Source organism: Dendrobates tinctorius, unplaced genomic scaffold, assembly GCF_039654945.1.
Source record: "Dendrobates tinctorius isolate UK_male_01 unplaced genomic scaffold, ASM3965494v1 ptg000007l, whole genome shotgun sequence".
NCBI classification, from domain to species: Eukaryota; Metazoa; Chordata; class Amphibia; order Anura; family Dendrobatidae; genus Dendrobates; species Dendrobates tinctorius.
This window is the reverse complement of record NW_027361675.1, coordinates 34,941,544-34,960,411: the sequence shown is the minus strand read 5'-3', so window position 1 is coordinate 34,960,411 and position 18,868 is coordinate 34,941,544. Positions and strand designations below refer to the sequence as shown.

The 18,868-nt window shown below is 40.8% G+C and overlaps 1 protein-coding gene across 7 annotated transcripts in view; it reads left to right on the top strand.

The window, feature by feature from the left end:
* Positions 1-18,868, top strand: part of BCAS3 (BCAS3 microtubule associated cell migration factor) — a 1,710,065-nt gene that overhangs the window by 874,117 nt on the left and 817,080 nt on the right. For all 7 annotated transcript variants that reach the window (XM_073573260.1, XM_073573307.1, XM_073573290.1 and 4 more), the window contains 2 exons: positions 8,686-8,851; positions 18,661-18,761. In XM_073573260.1, the coding sequence (XP_073429361.1) occupies positions 8,686-8,851; positions 18,661-18,761 (267 nt within the window). The remainder of the gene's footprint in view (positions 1-8,685; positions 8,852-18,660; positions 18,762-18,868) is intronic.

The following is an 18,868-nucleotide window of genomic DNA, read 5'->3' as shown; positions in this document are numbered from 1 at the left end:
TTATGGGGGCATAATCTATGGAGCATCTTATGGGGCATTTTATGGGGCAGCATATGGGGGCCTAATCTATAGAGCATCTTATGGGGCATAATCTATAGAGCAGCATATGGGGGTATAATCTATGGAGCATCTTATGGAGCAGCATATGGGGCATAATCTATGGAACATCTTATGGAGCAGCATATGGGGAATAATCTATAGAACATCTTATGCGGGATAATCTATGGAACATTTTATGGGGCAGCATATGGTGGCATAATCTATGGAGCATCTTATGGAGCATCTTATGGGGCATAATCTATGGAGCATTTTATAGAGCAATTTATGGGGCATAATCTATGGAACTGTATGGGCATTATATGGGGCTCCTGATTCAATCTGGATATTCAAAAACATTTAACCTACTGATGTCTCAATTAATTTTACTTTTATTGGTATCTATTTTTATTTTTGAAATTTACCAGTAGCTGCTGCATTTTCCACTCTACGGTTATACGCGAGTCAATAAGTTTTCCCAGTTTTTTGTGGCAAAATTAGGGGGGTTGGCATATACTCGGGTCAGCTTATACACGAGTATATATGGTAATTAGAGACACACATCTGAATCACACTGCTTTTTTGTGTAGCATCATGGGAAAGAGAATCACGAAATTAGCCAAGATATCAGGAAGAGAATTGTGGACTTGCACAAGTCTGGCTCATCCTCGGGTACAATTTCAAGATACCTGAAGGTGCCTCGTTCATCTGTACAATGAAAGCTCATTGTGGTAATGTCTAGAACCAAAATTAGAAAAATGTTGTCTCTGTCCAAATATATATGGACCTAACTGTACTTACCCCCTCCTGGTGCGGTCTCGGCAGCCCCGCTTCTCCCATGGTCTCAGGCTCCTTCCTTCAGCGGTCATGTGGTACTGCTCATTAAAGTCTTGAACATGCTCATATTCATGACTTTAATGAGCGGTACCACGTGACCGCTGAAGGAAGGAGTCTGAGACCGTGGGAGAAGCGGGGGAGCTGCAGAGATGTGCTGGGGGGTAAGTATGACCTAGCACCCCCGCTCCCCCTCCCTCGCCGACTCCCTGGTGTACATGACTCGCGTATAAGCCGAGAGGGGGACTTTCAGCCAAAAAAAATGGGCTGAAAATCTTGGCTGATACGCAAGTATATACGGTAACTCAGATGTTGCCAAAAAAACCAGAAGCTTCAAAACACATATCATCGTATGGGCAGTCCAGAATTGTTTAAAGGCATAGTAATTAGGGATGAGCGAGTATACTCGTTAGGATTCGGTACTCGGCGAGTAATGCGGTACTCGAATCCTGGCGAGTATTTCACTACTCACCTCGCAATATTCGCACAGTCCCCACACAGCCCAGCACAGTCCCCGCACAGCCCAACACAGTCCCCGCACAGCCCAGCATAGTCCCGCACAAGGTGTCACAGTCCCCGCACAGCCTGTCAGTCCTGCACTCCCAGCACAGTCCCACACAGCCCGGCATAGTCCCGCACAGCCCGGCATAGTCCTGCACAGCCTGTCACAGTCCCGCACAGCCCTGCACAGTCCCCGCACAACACAGCACGGCACAGTCCCCGCACAGTACCTGCACAGTCCAGCACAGGCCAGCACAGTCCCGCACAGCCCGGCAAAGTCTTACCACAGTTCCCAACCAGCCCAGCACGCACGCACAGCCCATTACTTGTATTTCCCATAGACTTACATTGGACTCGCTACTCGTTACAAGTACCCGAGTATTAGGAGGTACTCGTACAGAGAGTCAAAGTATTTCACTACTCACTCATCCCTAATAGTAATCTTAGTGTATGTAAACTTTTGAGTTTGCAGTAAGTAATAAAAATGCTTTAGAACATTCTCTCTCTCTCATTATTCTGGCGTTTAGCAAATATATCTAATTATATTAATCCTAATTGACCTAAAACGGGAAAGATTTATTCGGATTTTATGTCAGGTATTGATAAAAACATGCATATGTGCCTTTTTATATAGTGTATGTAAATTTCTGTTTTTAACTGTATATAGATGAAAATTGCTGCAAAGTAAGTTACTTTAAGTGTATAAATTACTTACTGTATATACTCGAGTATAAGTTGAGAATTTCAGCCCATTTTTTTAGGCTGAAAGTGCCACTCTCGGCTTATACTCGAATCACCCCACCGGTCTTCCCCGGGGGTGTTTCTTACCCCCTCCTTTACAGCCGCAGCAGCGGCGGCGGCAGAGCAGCGCAATCCACCTGCATGATGATTGTAATTGATTTAATTTTTTTCAAAACAATAAGATATGCAGTATGTAAAATAAGGGGCAGGTCACTGAGCGATCGGTGACCTTTCATAAGCCATATGGATGAATATGTAGGCAGAGCGCCACAAATATGCCCCGCCCAGAGGCCGACCCGAAGCACGAGAATCTCATTAACTGAAAATTGATAACAACGCAGATATCATTTTAATCAGGTGCCAACCTAACAGTATCTGTTGGTTACTGAGCACAATCCTGCTGACAGGTTCCCTTTATTAATACTATTGTGTGAAACACAAAATCTCCAGTCTATTTACTAATCCAGTTTTTCTTGTGATGTTAATGCTGTGTGTAAACATGTAGTATTCGATAAAAATAGAGCTGTGACATCCAATAGTTTTGGATTAGAATGAATTGTCCTTTTGATAGTAGCTGTAGCTTTCAGTAGATATTATGTGCCTTTGTTTGCAGTTTGTGACAGATGTGCTGACTTTTTAGGTGGTTTGTGTCCTGGCCATATGTCCTTGGCTGAGATCACAATGTAAATGTAATTGTTTCTGACTGCCCTGTATGTCTATCACCAAAGGAGTCAGCTCTAAACATAGAGCAACATATGCTGGTCTGACTCACACAGAAAAGTGTGTCTATAAAGCTGTACAGTGTTAGAAAGTCATGACTGCCATTGTGCATACCAGTTATTGATATAATTTCAGAGACCCGGATATCCACTGGTAGAGCATGGAGAAAAGAGTACATGATGGCATGCTCTTTAATGCTTGCTTTAAATAGTTACACTAGGGAAAAAAGTATTTGATACACTGTCTATTTTGCAAGTTTTCCCACCTACAAAGAATTGAGAGGTCTGTAATTTTTATCATAGGTACACTTCAACTGTGAGAGTCTGAGACACAATCTAAATAAAAATACAGAAAAATCACATTGTGTGATTTTTACATAATTAATTTGCATTTTATTGCATGAAATAAGTATTTGATACAGTAGAAAATCAGAACTTAATATTTAGTACATACATTTTTGTTTGCAATTACAGAGGTCAGACATTTCCTGTAATTCTTAACCAAGTTTGCCCACACTGCAGCAGGAATTTTTGCCACTCCTCCATACATATCTTCTCCAGATCTTTCTGGTTTCGGGGCTGTTGCTTGGAAACATTGAGTTTCAGCTCCCTCCAAAGATTTTCTATTGAGTTTAGGTCTGGAAACCAGCTAGGCCACTCCAAGACCTTGAAATGCTCCTTAAAGAGCCACTCCTTAGTTTCCCTGGCTGCGTGTTTCAGGTCATTGCCATGCTGGGAGACCCAGTCATGACCCTTTTCAGAATAGCACCCCCAGTATGATGTTTCCCCTATCATGTTTCATGGTTGGGACGGTATTTTGGGGGTTTTACTCATCGTTCTTCTTCCACCAAACACGGCGAGTGAAGTGGATACCAAAATGTTCTGTTTTGGTCTCATCTGACCACATGACCTCCTCCCATGCCTTCTCTGGATCATCCAGATGGTCATTGGTGAACTTCAAAAAAGGCCTGGACATGTGCTGACATGAGCAGGGGGACCTTGCATGCCCTGCTTTTGCACCGTCAAAAGTGCGCAGCACGCTACTTTCACACTGGCAGCGCATGATCTGCGCACCCTATGCTAAAGATAGGGTGCGCCGATCGCATGTGTGCAAATGCGATAGTAGGCGGTGATCCCGGATGGGGCGGGCAGGGAGCCGGATCGGGGCGGGGCTTACCGACGCAGTATGCAGCGTTGTTTCAACGCTAATGTGATACCAGCCTTACTAATGTCATTAGTTACTAAGATCATTGACCAGGTCCCCCCCGTGTAGTTCTGGGCTGATTCCTGACTTTTCTCAGAATCATTCTTACTCCACAAGGTGAGATCTTGCATGTGTCCTCATACTGAGGAAGATTAACACTCATCTTGTTTTTCTTACATTTTCTTATAATTGCTCTAAAAAATGTTGCCTTCTCACCAAACTACTTGCCTATTGTGCTGTAGCTCATCCCATAGGTCTACAATTTTGTCCCCGCTGTCCTTAGACAGCCCTTTGTTCTTGGCCATGGTGGAGAGGTTGGAGTGTGTTTGATTGAGTGTGTGGACAGGGGTCTTTTATACAGGCAATGAGTTGAAACAGGGGCAAGTTATGCAGGTAATGAGTGCAGATTTGGAGGGCTTCTTAAAAAAATACTAACAGGTCTGTGAGAGGCAGAATTGCTGGTTGGTAGGTGATCAAATGCTTACTTCATGCAAAAAATGCAATTTAATTATTTAAAAATAATACCATGTGATTTTCTGGCTTTTATTTTTAGATTCTGTTTCTCACTGTTGAAGTGTGCCTACAATAAAAGCTGCAGACCTTTCTATTCTTTGTAGGTGGGAAAACTTGCAAAATTGGCAGTGTATCAAATGCTTGTTTTTCCCACTGTATGTATACTTTTTTTTTGCATAGCAGCCACAGTGATTTTTATTGTGACCTGAGTCAAATATTATATCCTTGGAAAAGCAGGCATTAATCTAGAAAAATAATGTTTCTTGGTAGCAGGATGATAGGATGTTAAGTCAAACAATTATCACTGTGCGGTATAGAAAAATACACCGTGTGCAGAATTATTAGGCAAGTTGTATTTGAGAGGATTCTTTTTATTATTGAATAACAACTATGTTCTCAATCAACCCAAAAGACTCATAGATATCAAAGCTTAATATTTTTGGAAGATGGAGTGGTTTTTTTTTTTAGATTTGGCTATCTTAGGAGGGTATGTGTGTGCAGGTAACTATTACAGAGCAGAATTATTAGGTAACTTATAAAAACCAAATATATACCCATCTCACTTGTTTATTTTCACCAGGTAAATCAATATAACAACACAAAATTTAGAAATAAACATTTCTGACATTCAAAAACAAAGCAAGAAAAATCAGTGACCAAGATAGCCACCTTTCTTTACGATGACACTCAAAAGCCGTCCATCCATAGATTCTGTCAGTTGCTTGATCTGTTTTACGATCAACATTGCGTGTCGCAGCCACCACAGCCTCCCAGACACTGTTCCGAGAGGTGTACTGTTTTCACTCCCTGTAGATCTCACATTTTATGAGGGAGCACAGGTTCTCTATGGGGTTCAGGTCAGGTGAACAAGGGGGCCATGTCATTATTTTTTCTTCTTTTAGACCTTTACTGGCCAGCCACGCTGTGGAGTATTTGGATGCATGTGATGGAGCATTGTCCTGCATGAAAATCATGTTTTTCTTGAACAATACCGACTTCTTCCTGTACCACTGCTTGAAGAAGGTGTCTTCCAGAAACTGTCAGTAGGTCTGGGAGTTAAGCTTCACTCCATCCTCAACCCGAAAAGGTCCCACAAGTTTATCTTTGATGATACCAGCCCATACCAGTACCCCACCTCCACCTTGCTGGCGTCTAAGTCGGAGTGCAGCTCTCTGCCCTTTAATGATCCAGCCTTGGGCCCATCCATCTGGCCAATCAAGAGTCGCTTTCATTTCATCAGTCCATAAAACCTTAGAAAAATCAGTCTTAAGATATTTCTTGGCCCAGTCTTGACGTTTTATCTTATGTTTCTTGTTGAAAGGTGGTCGTTTTTTAGCCTTCCTTAGCTTAACCATGTCCCTGAGTATGGCACACCTTGAGCTTTTTGATACTCCAGTAACGTTGCAGCTCTGAAATATGGCAAAACTGGTGGCAAATGGCATCTTGGCAGCTTCACGCTTGATTTTCCTCAATTCATGGGCAGTTATTTTGCGCCTTTTTTATCAACACGCTTCTTGCGACCCTGTTGGATATTTGCCATGAAACACTTGATTGTTCGGTGATCACGCTTCAAAAGTTTGGCAATTTCAAGACTGCTGCATCCCTCTGCAAGACATCTCACAATTTTGGACTTTTCAGAGTCCGTCAAATCTTTCTTCGGACCCATTTTGCCAAAGGAAAGGAAGTTGCCTAAAAATTAAGCACACCTTATATAGGGTGTTGATGTCATTAAACCACACCCCTCCTCATTACAGAGATGCAAATCACCTGATTTACATAATTGGCAGTTGGGTTTCAAGCTTATACAGCTTGGAGTAGGACAACATGTATAAAAAGGATGTTGTGATCAAAATACTCATTTGCCTAATAATTCTGCACCCAGTGTAGTCAATAGCCATTGATTGTATTAACATTTCCGATTTCTGGTCACTTTTACAGAGGGTGAAATAAGTATTGAACTTGTCACCAATTTTATAAGTAAATATAATATATTTTTAAAGATGCTCTTGGCATGAAATTTTCACCAGATGTCGGTAAACACCCATCCAATCCACACAGTCAAGTAATCAAACTATAGATGTCCATAAATTAAGTTGTGTAATAATGAGAATTGACACAGGGAAAAAGTATTAAACACGCTTACCGAAATTTATTTAATACTTTGTACAAAAGACTTTGTTGATGTTGACAGCTTCAAGACGCCTCCTGTTTGGAGAAACTTGTCGCATGCATTGATCAGGTGTGATTTTGTCCCATTCTGCCACACAAACCCTCTGCAAATCCAGGTTCCATGGGCTCTGAGCGTTAGTTCCTTACATAAATTTTCTATTGGATTCAGGTCAGGTGATTGACTGGACCATTCTTGCAGCTTTATTTTGTTTTGCTGAAACCAGTTGAGAGTTTCCTTGGCTGTGTGTTTTGGATCATTGTCTGGTTGAAATGTCCACCCTCATTTCATCTTTATCATTCTGGTAGATGGGTGCAGATTTTTATCAAGAATATCAGTGTCCATGTGTCCTTTCATCCTTTCTTCAATTATATGAAGTTTGCCAGTGCCATAACCTAAAAAAACATCCCCACACTATGATGTTCCCACCTTCAAATTTCATTGTTTGTATGGTGTTTTTGGGGTGATATATAGTGACTTTTGTCCTCCAGACACGGTAGAAATTATGGCATCCAAAGAGTTCAGTTTTAGTCTTATCTGACAAGACTGTGTTCTCACAGTATTTCAATGGATTGTTTTAATGTTGAGCAAACTTTAAACGCACTTGAACATGCTTTTTTCAGCAATGGTGAGTAGTGATGAGAGAGTATACTCATTGCTTGGGTGTCCTCCGAGTGTTTTGGCATGCTCAGAGATTTAGTTTTTGTCGCCTCAGCTGCATATTTGTGACTGCTGGACAGCCTGAATACATGTGGGAATTCCCTAACAGGCAGGCATTCCTCACATGTATTCATGCTGTCCAGCAGCTGCATCGACATAAACTAAATCTCCAAGCATGCCAATATAATCAAAGGTCACCCAAGCATGCTCTGAAAAACCCAAGCAACGCGTGTACTCGCTCATCACTAGTGGTGAGCATTCAGGCTGTGGAGGTTGAGTGCATTACTTACTGCTTTCTTTGAAACAGTTGTTCCTGCTGATTTCAGGTCTTTCTGTACCACCCCACAGGTGGTCCTTGACTCTTGGATAACTCTTCTGATATTTTTTTTCACTCCTGTATCTGAAATCTTGAGGAGAGTGGTCAATATGGTCGATTTATGGTGAAATAATGTTCTTTCCTCTTCCAGATTATCACCCCAACAGTGCTCACTGGAACCTTGTATAGTTTTGACATTTTTCTGTCAGTGCCATCAGTATGTTTTGCTCCTATAATGTTGCAAAGGTCTTGAAATGTCTCACTGGTTTTACTCATCATGACATGTTTCTTGTGTGGCACCTTGGTAATGAGACAACTTTTTATAGGCCACCAGTTGAACCAGCTGATATTATTTTTCATTAAGTGACAGAATTTCTTTCTAATTACTGATAGATTTCACCTGGTGTCATGACTTCCAAGGCCTTTTGCACCTCTATTGCTTCATGTGTTCAATTATTTTTCCCTGTGTCATTTCTATTACACATAGCTTAATTTATGGACATCTATTGTTTGGTTTCTTTCCTGTGTGGATTGGATGGATTGTTATCGATAGCTGGTGAGAATTTCATGTTAATAGCACCTTTAGAAATATATTTAGAAAATTTTGACGTGTTCTATACTTATTTCACCTGTATATGATAGAATTAAGAAGGTGACTAGGATACACTAGATGACATATCAGAGATGCACTTTTTGTAAGTTACATAGCATTAAATTGATCTATAGACTATTCTTAAAGGTAATCTGTCTGCAGTACCGAAGAACTATTTGTAGATCTAAAGCCTCTGTCACTCCAGCTCTATTTCCCTCCCAGTGTTGCCTCCTTTTTGATTGACCATGCCTTTGCCTGAAGTCACAGTCAATCAAGCAGGAGCAGTAAAAAACTGCATTTTGATTTTTAGGATCAATATTGCTGGAGTAGGTAGTTTTTAATCTTATATTGTCAAACATGATTACATTTTGTTTTTAATATTCTCATAACTTTGTCTTCTAGATCAATCCAAGCAATATGTGGTGGAATCTCTGTACATTATTAGCTGCTATGGAACTCTAGTAGAACATGTGTTGGAACCTCGGCCTCTGAGCACTGCACCCAAGATAAGTGATGACACACCTCTAGAAATGTGGACATCGCCACGTGCGAGCTGGACTCTGGTTAGGTATGGTAATGCTTATTTCATTGTCTTTTGATAGGAAGCCTTCATATCATTATTTTTTTTCAGAATAAAGTGATACCTTATATCAGTTCTAGTTTGTGTCTCAGTACATATGTTACAGTGTAGAGATTTTATTCATGTCAAATTCACTGGTTGTCCAGCCACTTTAAAGCTTAAAAAAAACACTCAAATTCTGAGCATTTATGTAGCTAAGTGGATAACCCCTTTAAATTAATTCACATCCTCTTTAGAAACAAACTGCTATATTCATTGTCGGATACAGGGCGTACACACAAAGTGCCTTGTTATAGGAAATAAAACCCATTTCAGAGAATAAGATGCAAAGATAGGACATACAAATCCTGAGTCATATCACAGAGATGCTTGAAAGTTTGTCAACCCTGGATAATTTTCCATATTTCTGTATAGATTTGAGCTAAAACGACATCAGATTTTCTCAAGTCCTAAAAGTAGCTAAAGAAAACTAAATCAAACACATGAGTCAAGAGTATTAGACTTTATTAAATTTGTATTGTCTGCGAGTAGCAAAGGTATGTGAATCTTTTGCTTTCAGTATCTGGCGTGACTCTTTGTGCATTAATAACTGCACCTGAACATTTCCCTACCGGAAAGATATACAGTAAATCTTTGTACCATGTTAGTCAGTAGATAGAAACATTTAGAATTAAGAGTCCTCTGTGCTTGATACTAGGGATGAGCGAGTAGTGAAATACTTGGACTCGCTGTACTCGTTACGAGTCCAATGTAAGTCTATGGGAAATGCGAGTAATGGGCTGTGTGTGTGCTGGGCGGGGACTGTTCGAAGACTGTGCTGGGCTGTGCGGGACTGTGCTGGGCTGTGCAGGTACTGTGCGGGGACTGTTCGAAGACTGTGCTGGGCTGTGCGGGACTGTGCTGGACTGTGCACGACTCTGTTGGGCTGTGCAGGGACTGTGCGGGACTTTGCCGGCCTGTGCAGGTACTGTTTGGGGACTGTGCTGGGCTGTGCAGGGACTGTGCCGGGCTGTGCGGGGACTGTGCAGGGCTGTGGGGGAACTGTGCAGGGCTGTGCCGGGCTGTGCGGGGACTGTGCGGCCTGTGCTGAATATTGCGAGGCGAGTAGTAAAATTTATTTGCCAAGATTCAAGTACCGAGTACCGCATTACTCGCCGAGTACCGAATCCTAACAAGTATACTCGCTCATCCCTAGTTGATTCCTTTTAATGGCTAACTGAAAAGATGGTAACAAATTGCAAGCTTTTGAGACTATTCAGGTTTTCTTCATCAGTCTATGCGTGATGAAACGACCTGAGTAGACTTGAAAGCTTGCAGTTTGTTACCATCTTTTCAGTTAGCCATTAAAAGGTATCAACCACTGAAATATTCAAAATATTTTTCCTAAACATTTCCCGTAATTGTTGGTTAGTCCTGCACATAGGCTTGTAGGAAGTTAAGCCTATTGCTCCCTAAAAACATTTGCATTAAAATAATCATAATAGGTACTGACCAGAGATCTTCATGCCCAGATCCATTGGCATAACTGAAAGTTCTAAACCACTGGCAACAAAAATGTGTACACCCCTCAATCCTGATATATATGTCCCTCATCCTGTTGTTTGTCCCCCATTCTGCTCCTGTTACTTAATGTATAGAACTAAAAAAAAAAATTTTTACTCACTAGGGGCAAACATAGAAGTCATAGAGCCACATAGCCGAAGAATAATGCACTCCCCATAGTCCTCCATATGATATACTGCACAGTCCATTGTCCTCCATATGATAAATTGCACAGCCCATAGCCCTCCATAAAGTATAGTGCACATCCCATAGTCACCCATACAGGGTTATGCACATCCCAAAGTCACCCATGAAGTGTTATGCATATCCCATAGTCACCCATAAAATATAATGCACATCCCATAGTCATTCATCAAGTATAATACACAGCGCCTAGTCATCCATAAAGTATAATGCGCAGCTCATGGTCATCCATGTAGTACTACGCCCACTGCTTTAAAAATAAATTAATTAATATTCTCTTTCCCTTTGGTCCCTGACATCAGCTGCTGGCTCTTGATTGGCCGGCAGCGTCTATGGCAGCGCGCAGACTGATGGGTGTATGTGGGGTAATACACTTCAGTTGGATGTGTGTCCGAGGATGCACATTCAGTTGAAGTTTCTGCTGGTATTGGCGGTCCCCTGACCTGCCGGGCCTGGTCGTAGCGTTGACCGCGGTCATTATGCAACTGATTAGATCATTGCTGTGCAGCCTCCACCTCACCCTCCAATGCACATATCTCTGATGCAGTAGAGCAAGGAGGAGGTCTGGACATCTGCTGCATGCTGTGTGATGACACATCACCAAGCACAGCACAGACTCATCAAGCCCCTACTCTGAGGTGCCAGAGAGGAGTGAGGGTAACCCATCAGTTTCCTGTGATCGCCCTTGGAGCTGGTCAGATTGACACCTCTGCAGAAGATGTGTCCTCTAGCACAGGATGCACTGTTCAGCTAATCCACATCCACTGTGGCAGAAGAGGGAAGTCACTTGACACCTGTGCAGGAAAGGTGTTAATGTCAGGTGTCCTCTTCAAAGGTGTCAGTTTGCCCTAATACCTAGCACCAACACAGCTAGTAAATGAGAGAGTGTGCCACTGTGGAAGTAGATGAATAAAGCAGGACATAGCTGTGCCAGGATAGGAGGGTCCTTCCATCTCTTATCAGTGCCTTCCTGGCAGCGGGCTCCACAAGGTAATTGTCCATTTGCTGGTGGGCCAGTCCGAGCCTAAGTATATATCACAAATAACTACTTATCTACAACATCCCTCTAGACTTTGGACAGTAATAATAAAATAAGCTTAAAATAAAAGTTTAAATGTTTGTTTTGATCAAAACTTTTAATCCAATAGCTTGGTAATAGACAAATTGCTAAATCTGTATACTGTGTATCATTTGCAGGCAACATAGGGTGTAATATGTCATATAAATGATATATAATATACTGATGTTATTTTATCAGACATTCATAAATGAGTTTTCTATACCATTACTTATCGTTATTGCCATTACCCTCTAATTTATATCTACATTAATGTAATTGTCTAGCAATGCAGCATTGTTCCATTGGTTTTCTAATAAAAGTTAGTCTAGATTGAAATGGCCCTTAATAAGTGGCCAGACCTAACTGCACCAAACAGAAATCAATCTATAAATATTATTCCAGTGTTTTGTTTTGTTTTTCGGACATTTTAAAGTATTTTGCCATTGATTTTCAGGATGCATTGTCCTGTACTAGTGGTTATTCCTGTATTGGTATAATCAATATGAACGATACAGAGCAATTTACAAGGAACATTCCATAATTAAAATGACCTCATATTGGACAGAGCGGTCATTTTTCAGAGAGTAGGAACATCAAGGATTTTTGTCTGAGCTAAAGACTGTTTCAATACTGCTGACTTGAACACTTGTTTTACTGTATATTTTTGACCTGATTGAGAATGCTTCACTTTTTACCAAGTATGCAACCATTGTAAAAAGTGTTGTGTATGTATGTACCCCTTGAAGTTTTCCATATTTTTTTCACATTACACCCACAAACTTAAATGTATTTTATTAGGATTTTATGTGATATACCAAAACAAAGTAGCAAGTATTTGTGAAATATAAAGGAAATAATACTTGGTTTTCTAAATATTTTAAAAATATAAATGTGAAATTTGATGTACATTTGTATTCAGCCCCATGTCAGTCAATAATTTATAGGATCACCTTTCTCTGCAATTTCTGATGCAAGTTTTTTGGGGTATGTCTCTCCCATATTTGCACATCTAGAGGATTATTTTTTGCCCATTCTTCTTTGCAGTATAGCTCAGTGAGATTGGATGGAGAGATTATGTGAACAGCAATTTTCAAATTTTGCCTCAGATTCCTAGTGGGATTTAGGTCTGGACTTTAACTAGGCCATGCAAACACATTATTGTATTTTGATCTAAACATTCCATTGTAGCTCTGGCAGTATGTTTAGGGTTGTTGTCCTGCTTAAAGGCGAACCTATGCCCAGGGCCAGTTTTAGGCAAAGTGGGGCCCTGGAGAAAATATTAAAATGGGGCCCAAATGCTAACATATTACACCATCACACAGAAACATTTTGGTTATATTAACATGCGCTGATTTCAGGCTGCTAAATGAGCATGATCTAAAATATTGAAGTTGTTCAATGCTTGTTTACTAGCCTCTTTACAACGCCTGAGGAACAATGATAGGGACAGAATGATCACTAGTGGATTAATCTGTCCACATACAGTATCATGTTATCAGCAGCGTATCTGCAGTTTTCACCGGGACTTGATGGTGAGAACAGTGATTTCTGTTCCGGCATAACCAATCCAATCACTCGATAAATAGGCAGCTTTATACTTGTTTAGTATAATACACCCCATAGTCCGCCACATAGTATAATGCACCCCATTTTCCTCCACATAGTATAATGCACGCTATAGTCCTCCATATAGTATAATGTGCACCACAGTCGTCCATATAGTATAATGCACACTCCATAGTATAATGTACTCCCCATAGTCCTCCGTATAGTATAATGCACTCCCAATAGTTCTCCATATAGTATAATGCACTCCCCATAATCCTCTATATAGTATAAAGCACTCCCCATAGTCCTCCATATAGTATACTGCACTCCCCATAGTACTCCATATAGTATAATGCACTCCTCATAGTCCTTCATGTAATATAATACACTCCCCATAGTCCTCCATGTAGTATAATACACTTTCCATAGTCCTCCTTATAGTATAATACACTCCCTATAGTAATCCATATAGTATAATACACTCCCCATAGTCCTCCATATAAAAATTCACACCCAGTAGTCCTCCATGTAGTACAATGCACACCCCATAGTCCTCCATATAGTATAATACACTCCTCAGTCCTACATATAATATAATGCACTCATCATAGTCATCCATGTAGTACAATGCACTCCCCATTGTATAATGCACTCCCATAGTCCTCCATGTAGTACAATGCACTCCCCATAGTATAATGCACACCATAGTTCTTCCTATAGTATTATGCATTCCCCATAGTCCTTGATACAGTATAATGCAGATCCCATATAGTACATATAGTTGTCACATGGACCTGTCCTGTGTGACGTGACCAGCAGGCCGGTAACTGAAACAAAAAGACACGGGGAAAGGGGAAACAGTTACAACGGTGGGCCCTGCGATAGGGAACGGGGACGTGGAGACCTCCTGCACTCCCCTGACTCAGTGTCCCTCACACGCCTAACGTTCCCTAGGCCAGTTCCACATCGGGCGCCGATCAGGATACCTGTCACCCTAGCACACCCTACACCTATCCCTTGCTAGGGAGCTGGGTGATGCAGGCACTGGCCCCACCGCTGTACTAATACACACCAGGGAAAAATACAGACAGGGAAACACCACTTAGCTTTGCTCTGTTGCTCTTTCTCCCAGCAACAGAGTCCACAACCAGAATGCAGCTTTCCTCCTGAATAACTGCCACCAAGCTTTGTCAGAGCTGCAAGGAAATCCCCTATGACTCCTTCCACAACAGGGCTCTGACTGAGCTGCCAGGACCTCTCTCTAGATCCTTCCTCCACCAAAGATGGTTGAAATGAACACTATCACCAACAGTGATTGCAACACCTGACACTCTTTTATAGGTAAGAGCCAGCAATCACACCTGCATTATAATCACATGCACCAAACTAAAGAAACCAGAGTGCAATGACGCTCACCACCACCGGGGGCAAACTAGAACAAAAGACACCACTGTTTAATAATCCTAATGGCCACTGGGGGCAAAACCAAACTTAAGCACCCAGCGTAAGGAAAAAAAAGGTTACATGTGCTTTTATCTGTCATGATCCAGCATGGATCATGACAATAGTATAGTGCACTGCCCATAGTCCAGTAGAGTAGAATGCAGCCCCCTTATGGTATAATGCACCCCTTAGTCCCCGATAGAGTATAATGCAGCCACCACATAGATTATAATGCAGCCCCCATAGAATATAATGCAACCCACCTCTTATAGGATAATGCAGCCTCCAATAGAAAATAATGCAGCCCCCTCATAGAATATAATGTAGCCCCCCAAGAATATAATGCAGCCCCCCCATAGAATATAATGCAGTCCTACAGTACTATGGCCACCACATACTCTCTCACTCACTGATATATATATATATATATATATATAAAATTACAATACTCACCCCCTCGTTTCCCCTCTGCTCCTGGCTCTGCAAAGTGTCTCAGCAGCTCCACTGCCCTCCACACAGCATGGTGCGCGATGAAGTGACGTCATCATGCACCAGCTGTGTCTGAGGCAGAAAAGAATGATGGGAGAGGGAGCATCATAGATGCAGATACAGTTGAATGCAGCAACGGGCCCCCTGACTTATGGGCCCCTGTTATGATTGGGTCACCGAGGAGGAAAGCAAGACCAAGCTAAGCCACAGAAAACCAGAGAGGTTAGTAACTAAGCGGATTGCAGACCCCTGATCCTATCCACACAACTAGCAGTAGCTGTGGAGCGTACCTACGATGATCCTAGACGCCTCGACACAGCCGGAGAGCTAAATAAACCTAAAGCAAGAAAGGGGAATCTAAACTGCCCCAGAGCAGACTCCAAAGGAATAGATAGCCCACAAACATATATTGTCGGTGAGACAAGATGAAAACACAAACGCAGGTAGGAAAATAGACTGAGCAAACGATGGGGCCCGCACTAACTAGACAGGACAGGAAAGGAAAGATACTGTCTGTAATCACGCAAAAAACCCTGCAAAAAATGTCCAACACGTCAGATAGAAAAATACTGAATATGCATATAAAGTCCGTGGAGCCTCATTTAAGAGTCTCAAACACAGGACTAGCCAGATCTTCCTCCAGGGAAGGACCCAGCCAAGGAGTGGCTCCTTTCGGAAACCACCATTACCACCATATTAAGTGGCCCATTGAGTGAATATCCAGCTCTTTACGAGTTTACAGATATGACAAGGGAAAGTGATTGTTTTGTGATGTTGGTCTACTAGGCATTGCTCCCACCTAGCCAGAATCCTACTCCACACTCATGAGGGGCAACACCCCGAAACAGCTGTCTGTGGATGGATACCATGCCTTGGTATTTCCCTTGTCATTGCACCTGTTTAAACTTGTTACTTGTATAAAAGACACCTGTCCACACACTCAGTCAATCACAATCTAACCGTCCACCATGGCCAAGACCAAAGAGCTGTCTTAAGGACACCAGGGACAAAAAATTCGACAAAGATCCAGAGGCGACATGGGAGAAGGTTATGTGGTCAGATGAGACCAAAATAGAACTTTTTGGTATCATATCCATTAGTCGAGTTTGGAGGGAGAGAAAGGATGAGTGCAACCCCAAGAACACCGTCCCAACCATGAAGCATGGTGGGAGAAATATACTTTAGGGGTGCTTTTCTGCAAAGGGGACAAGATGACAGCACCATATTGAAGGGAAGATGGGGTCATGTATTGCAAGATTTTGGCTAACAAACTCCTTCACTCGGTAAGAGCATTGAAGTTGGGTCATGGCTGTGTCTTCCAGCATGACAATGACCTGAAACACACAGCCAGAGCATCTAAGGAGTCGCTCTGTAAGAAGCATTTCAAAGTCCCAGAGTGGCGTAGCCAGTCTCCAGACCTGAATCCAATAAAAAATGTTTGGAGGGAGCTGAAATTCAATGATGCCCAGCGACAGCCCCGAAACCTGAAAGATCTGGGGATGATCTGCATGGAGGAGTGGGCAAAAAACTCTGCTGCAGTGTGTGCAAACTTGGTCACGAACTACAGGAAATGTCTGATCTCTATAATTGCAAACAAAGGTTTCTGTACCAAATATTAAATTCTGTTTTTCTATAGTATCAAATACTTAATTCATGCAAATTAATTATGTAAAAATCTTACAATGGGATTTTCTGGATTTTTTTAAGATTCTGTCTCTCACAGTTGACGTGTACCTACAATAAAAATTACAGACCTCTCCATTTTTTGTAGGTTGGAAAAATTGCTTAATTGGCAGTGTATCAAATACTTATTTTCCCCATTGTAGCTCCTAAAGTGCTACTTTGATCTCATCTGACCAGATCAACATTTTCCACATGCCTAGCAGAAATATTCTCCAAAACAATATTATAGTTTAATTATAGTGCCTCAATGTGCACCCAAAAAGCAAATTGCGTTGCAAGCATAGCGACTCTATCAATATATGAAAAAAAAGAGAAAACCTGAGTCTAAAGCTAATATAAAACATATACATTTTATTCCAAAATGTTTTAAAAGACATAAATTGCAAAAATTGACATATTGAACATACAAAAATGTGGCATAAGTCTCAGTCAGTGACTAATAAACCCAATGTTGCAAAGCATGGGTGACCTGGTAAGTTCCATAGCTAACGGGTATACTGTCAATCTAAATCCCCCAAGTATATTATTAATAGTAAGGTGATCCCCTATAGGGAATAGTATGCATGCTTTTCCCTTCATAAGATAGCAAAAAAGTATATACCATGTAGACTGAGGGTAAACACATGCTAACTATAACCCCAAATCAAACTCTCAGTTACATGTAAAGAGAGGGGAGAAGAAGGGGAAATAATGTCACAAGTTACCCGTCATATATGCAGTGGGCATTTTTTACACTGGATTTTATTTAGGGTATCAGATAGAAAGGGGCTGAATGCAAATAAACATCACAAGTTTTACATTTATATTGTTGACATAATTAAAAAATCATGTATCATATTCTTTACACTTCATATATACTTGCTACTTTGTGTTGGTATATCACATAACAACCCAACACAATAAAATACATTTGAGTTTGTGGGTGTAGTATGGAGAAATGTGGGAAAGTTCAATACCTTTCCAATGCACTGTATAGTTTGTAGGATATTATGTAATACAATAGCTATACAGTCAAGTATACACATACATATTACATTTGGTTGCAACTAGGGTTCATAGCATCTTGAACTAGCTTTCTTCAGCAGTAAACCAAATTAGTAGCATAATATATTATATATCATTAAAATTTTCCTAGTCAATATGAGATTAGTTTCCCTATAGAACTTAGGTCAAGTAAGAAAGAAATTCACTTCAGAAGACATCTCTCTACATTTCTTAGAAAACAGCTCGCACCCATGAAAGTTATAACTGGCCAGAATCAGAAAATAAATACGTGTATTATGTACTGTACTGTATATAGAGGTGGTATTTGTTAATATGCCTCCTATAATGCTAATGTATTGTCTACTGAGAAATGACAGAACAGGAAGGATTAGCCTAATATTAGGTTTAGTGGCCAGAGTAAAAATTAGTACGTACTGTACATGTCAAATTAGTGTAATCTAGTTAGATTTTTATGTTAAATTATTTTTTTTTTAAATGTGTCCTTATTTATCTTTCTACTACCAATCTATTGATATAGAAAATTAAAATAAACATTATCATTTAAAAAAAGGTAATGCAACATAAAAACCTAACTAGATTATCGTATATGCGTTGGATATCTACAATACCAAAGTGAAATAGAAAGCACATCAAGAACATGTTGCCAAAGCTGTTGTCAGAGTGACATGAGAAGAGATGTATAGTAACTTATCAAACATCACCCCTGCCCCGCACACGTCTACCACTTCTTGCAAGGTTGATGGAAACAACAATGTACTATGGAAATGAAGTATTATTAAGTTCCACATAAATGGGTTTTATTTTGCATATTTTATTTCCTTAGGACTCCTCAGTGGAATGAGCTACAGCAACCATTTAATGCAAACCATCCTTTGTTATTGGCATCAGATGTGGTACAATACTATCAATACCTGCTGGCTGGCTGTAAGTTTGTTACATGCTTTTTCTTATTTCTGTTTGAGTCCACAGAAACTGATCAAATAGTGCATAGTGACAAAGCAGGATACAAAAAAGATAGAAGTCCATCTTGT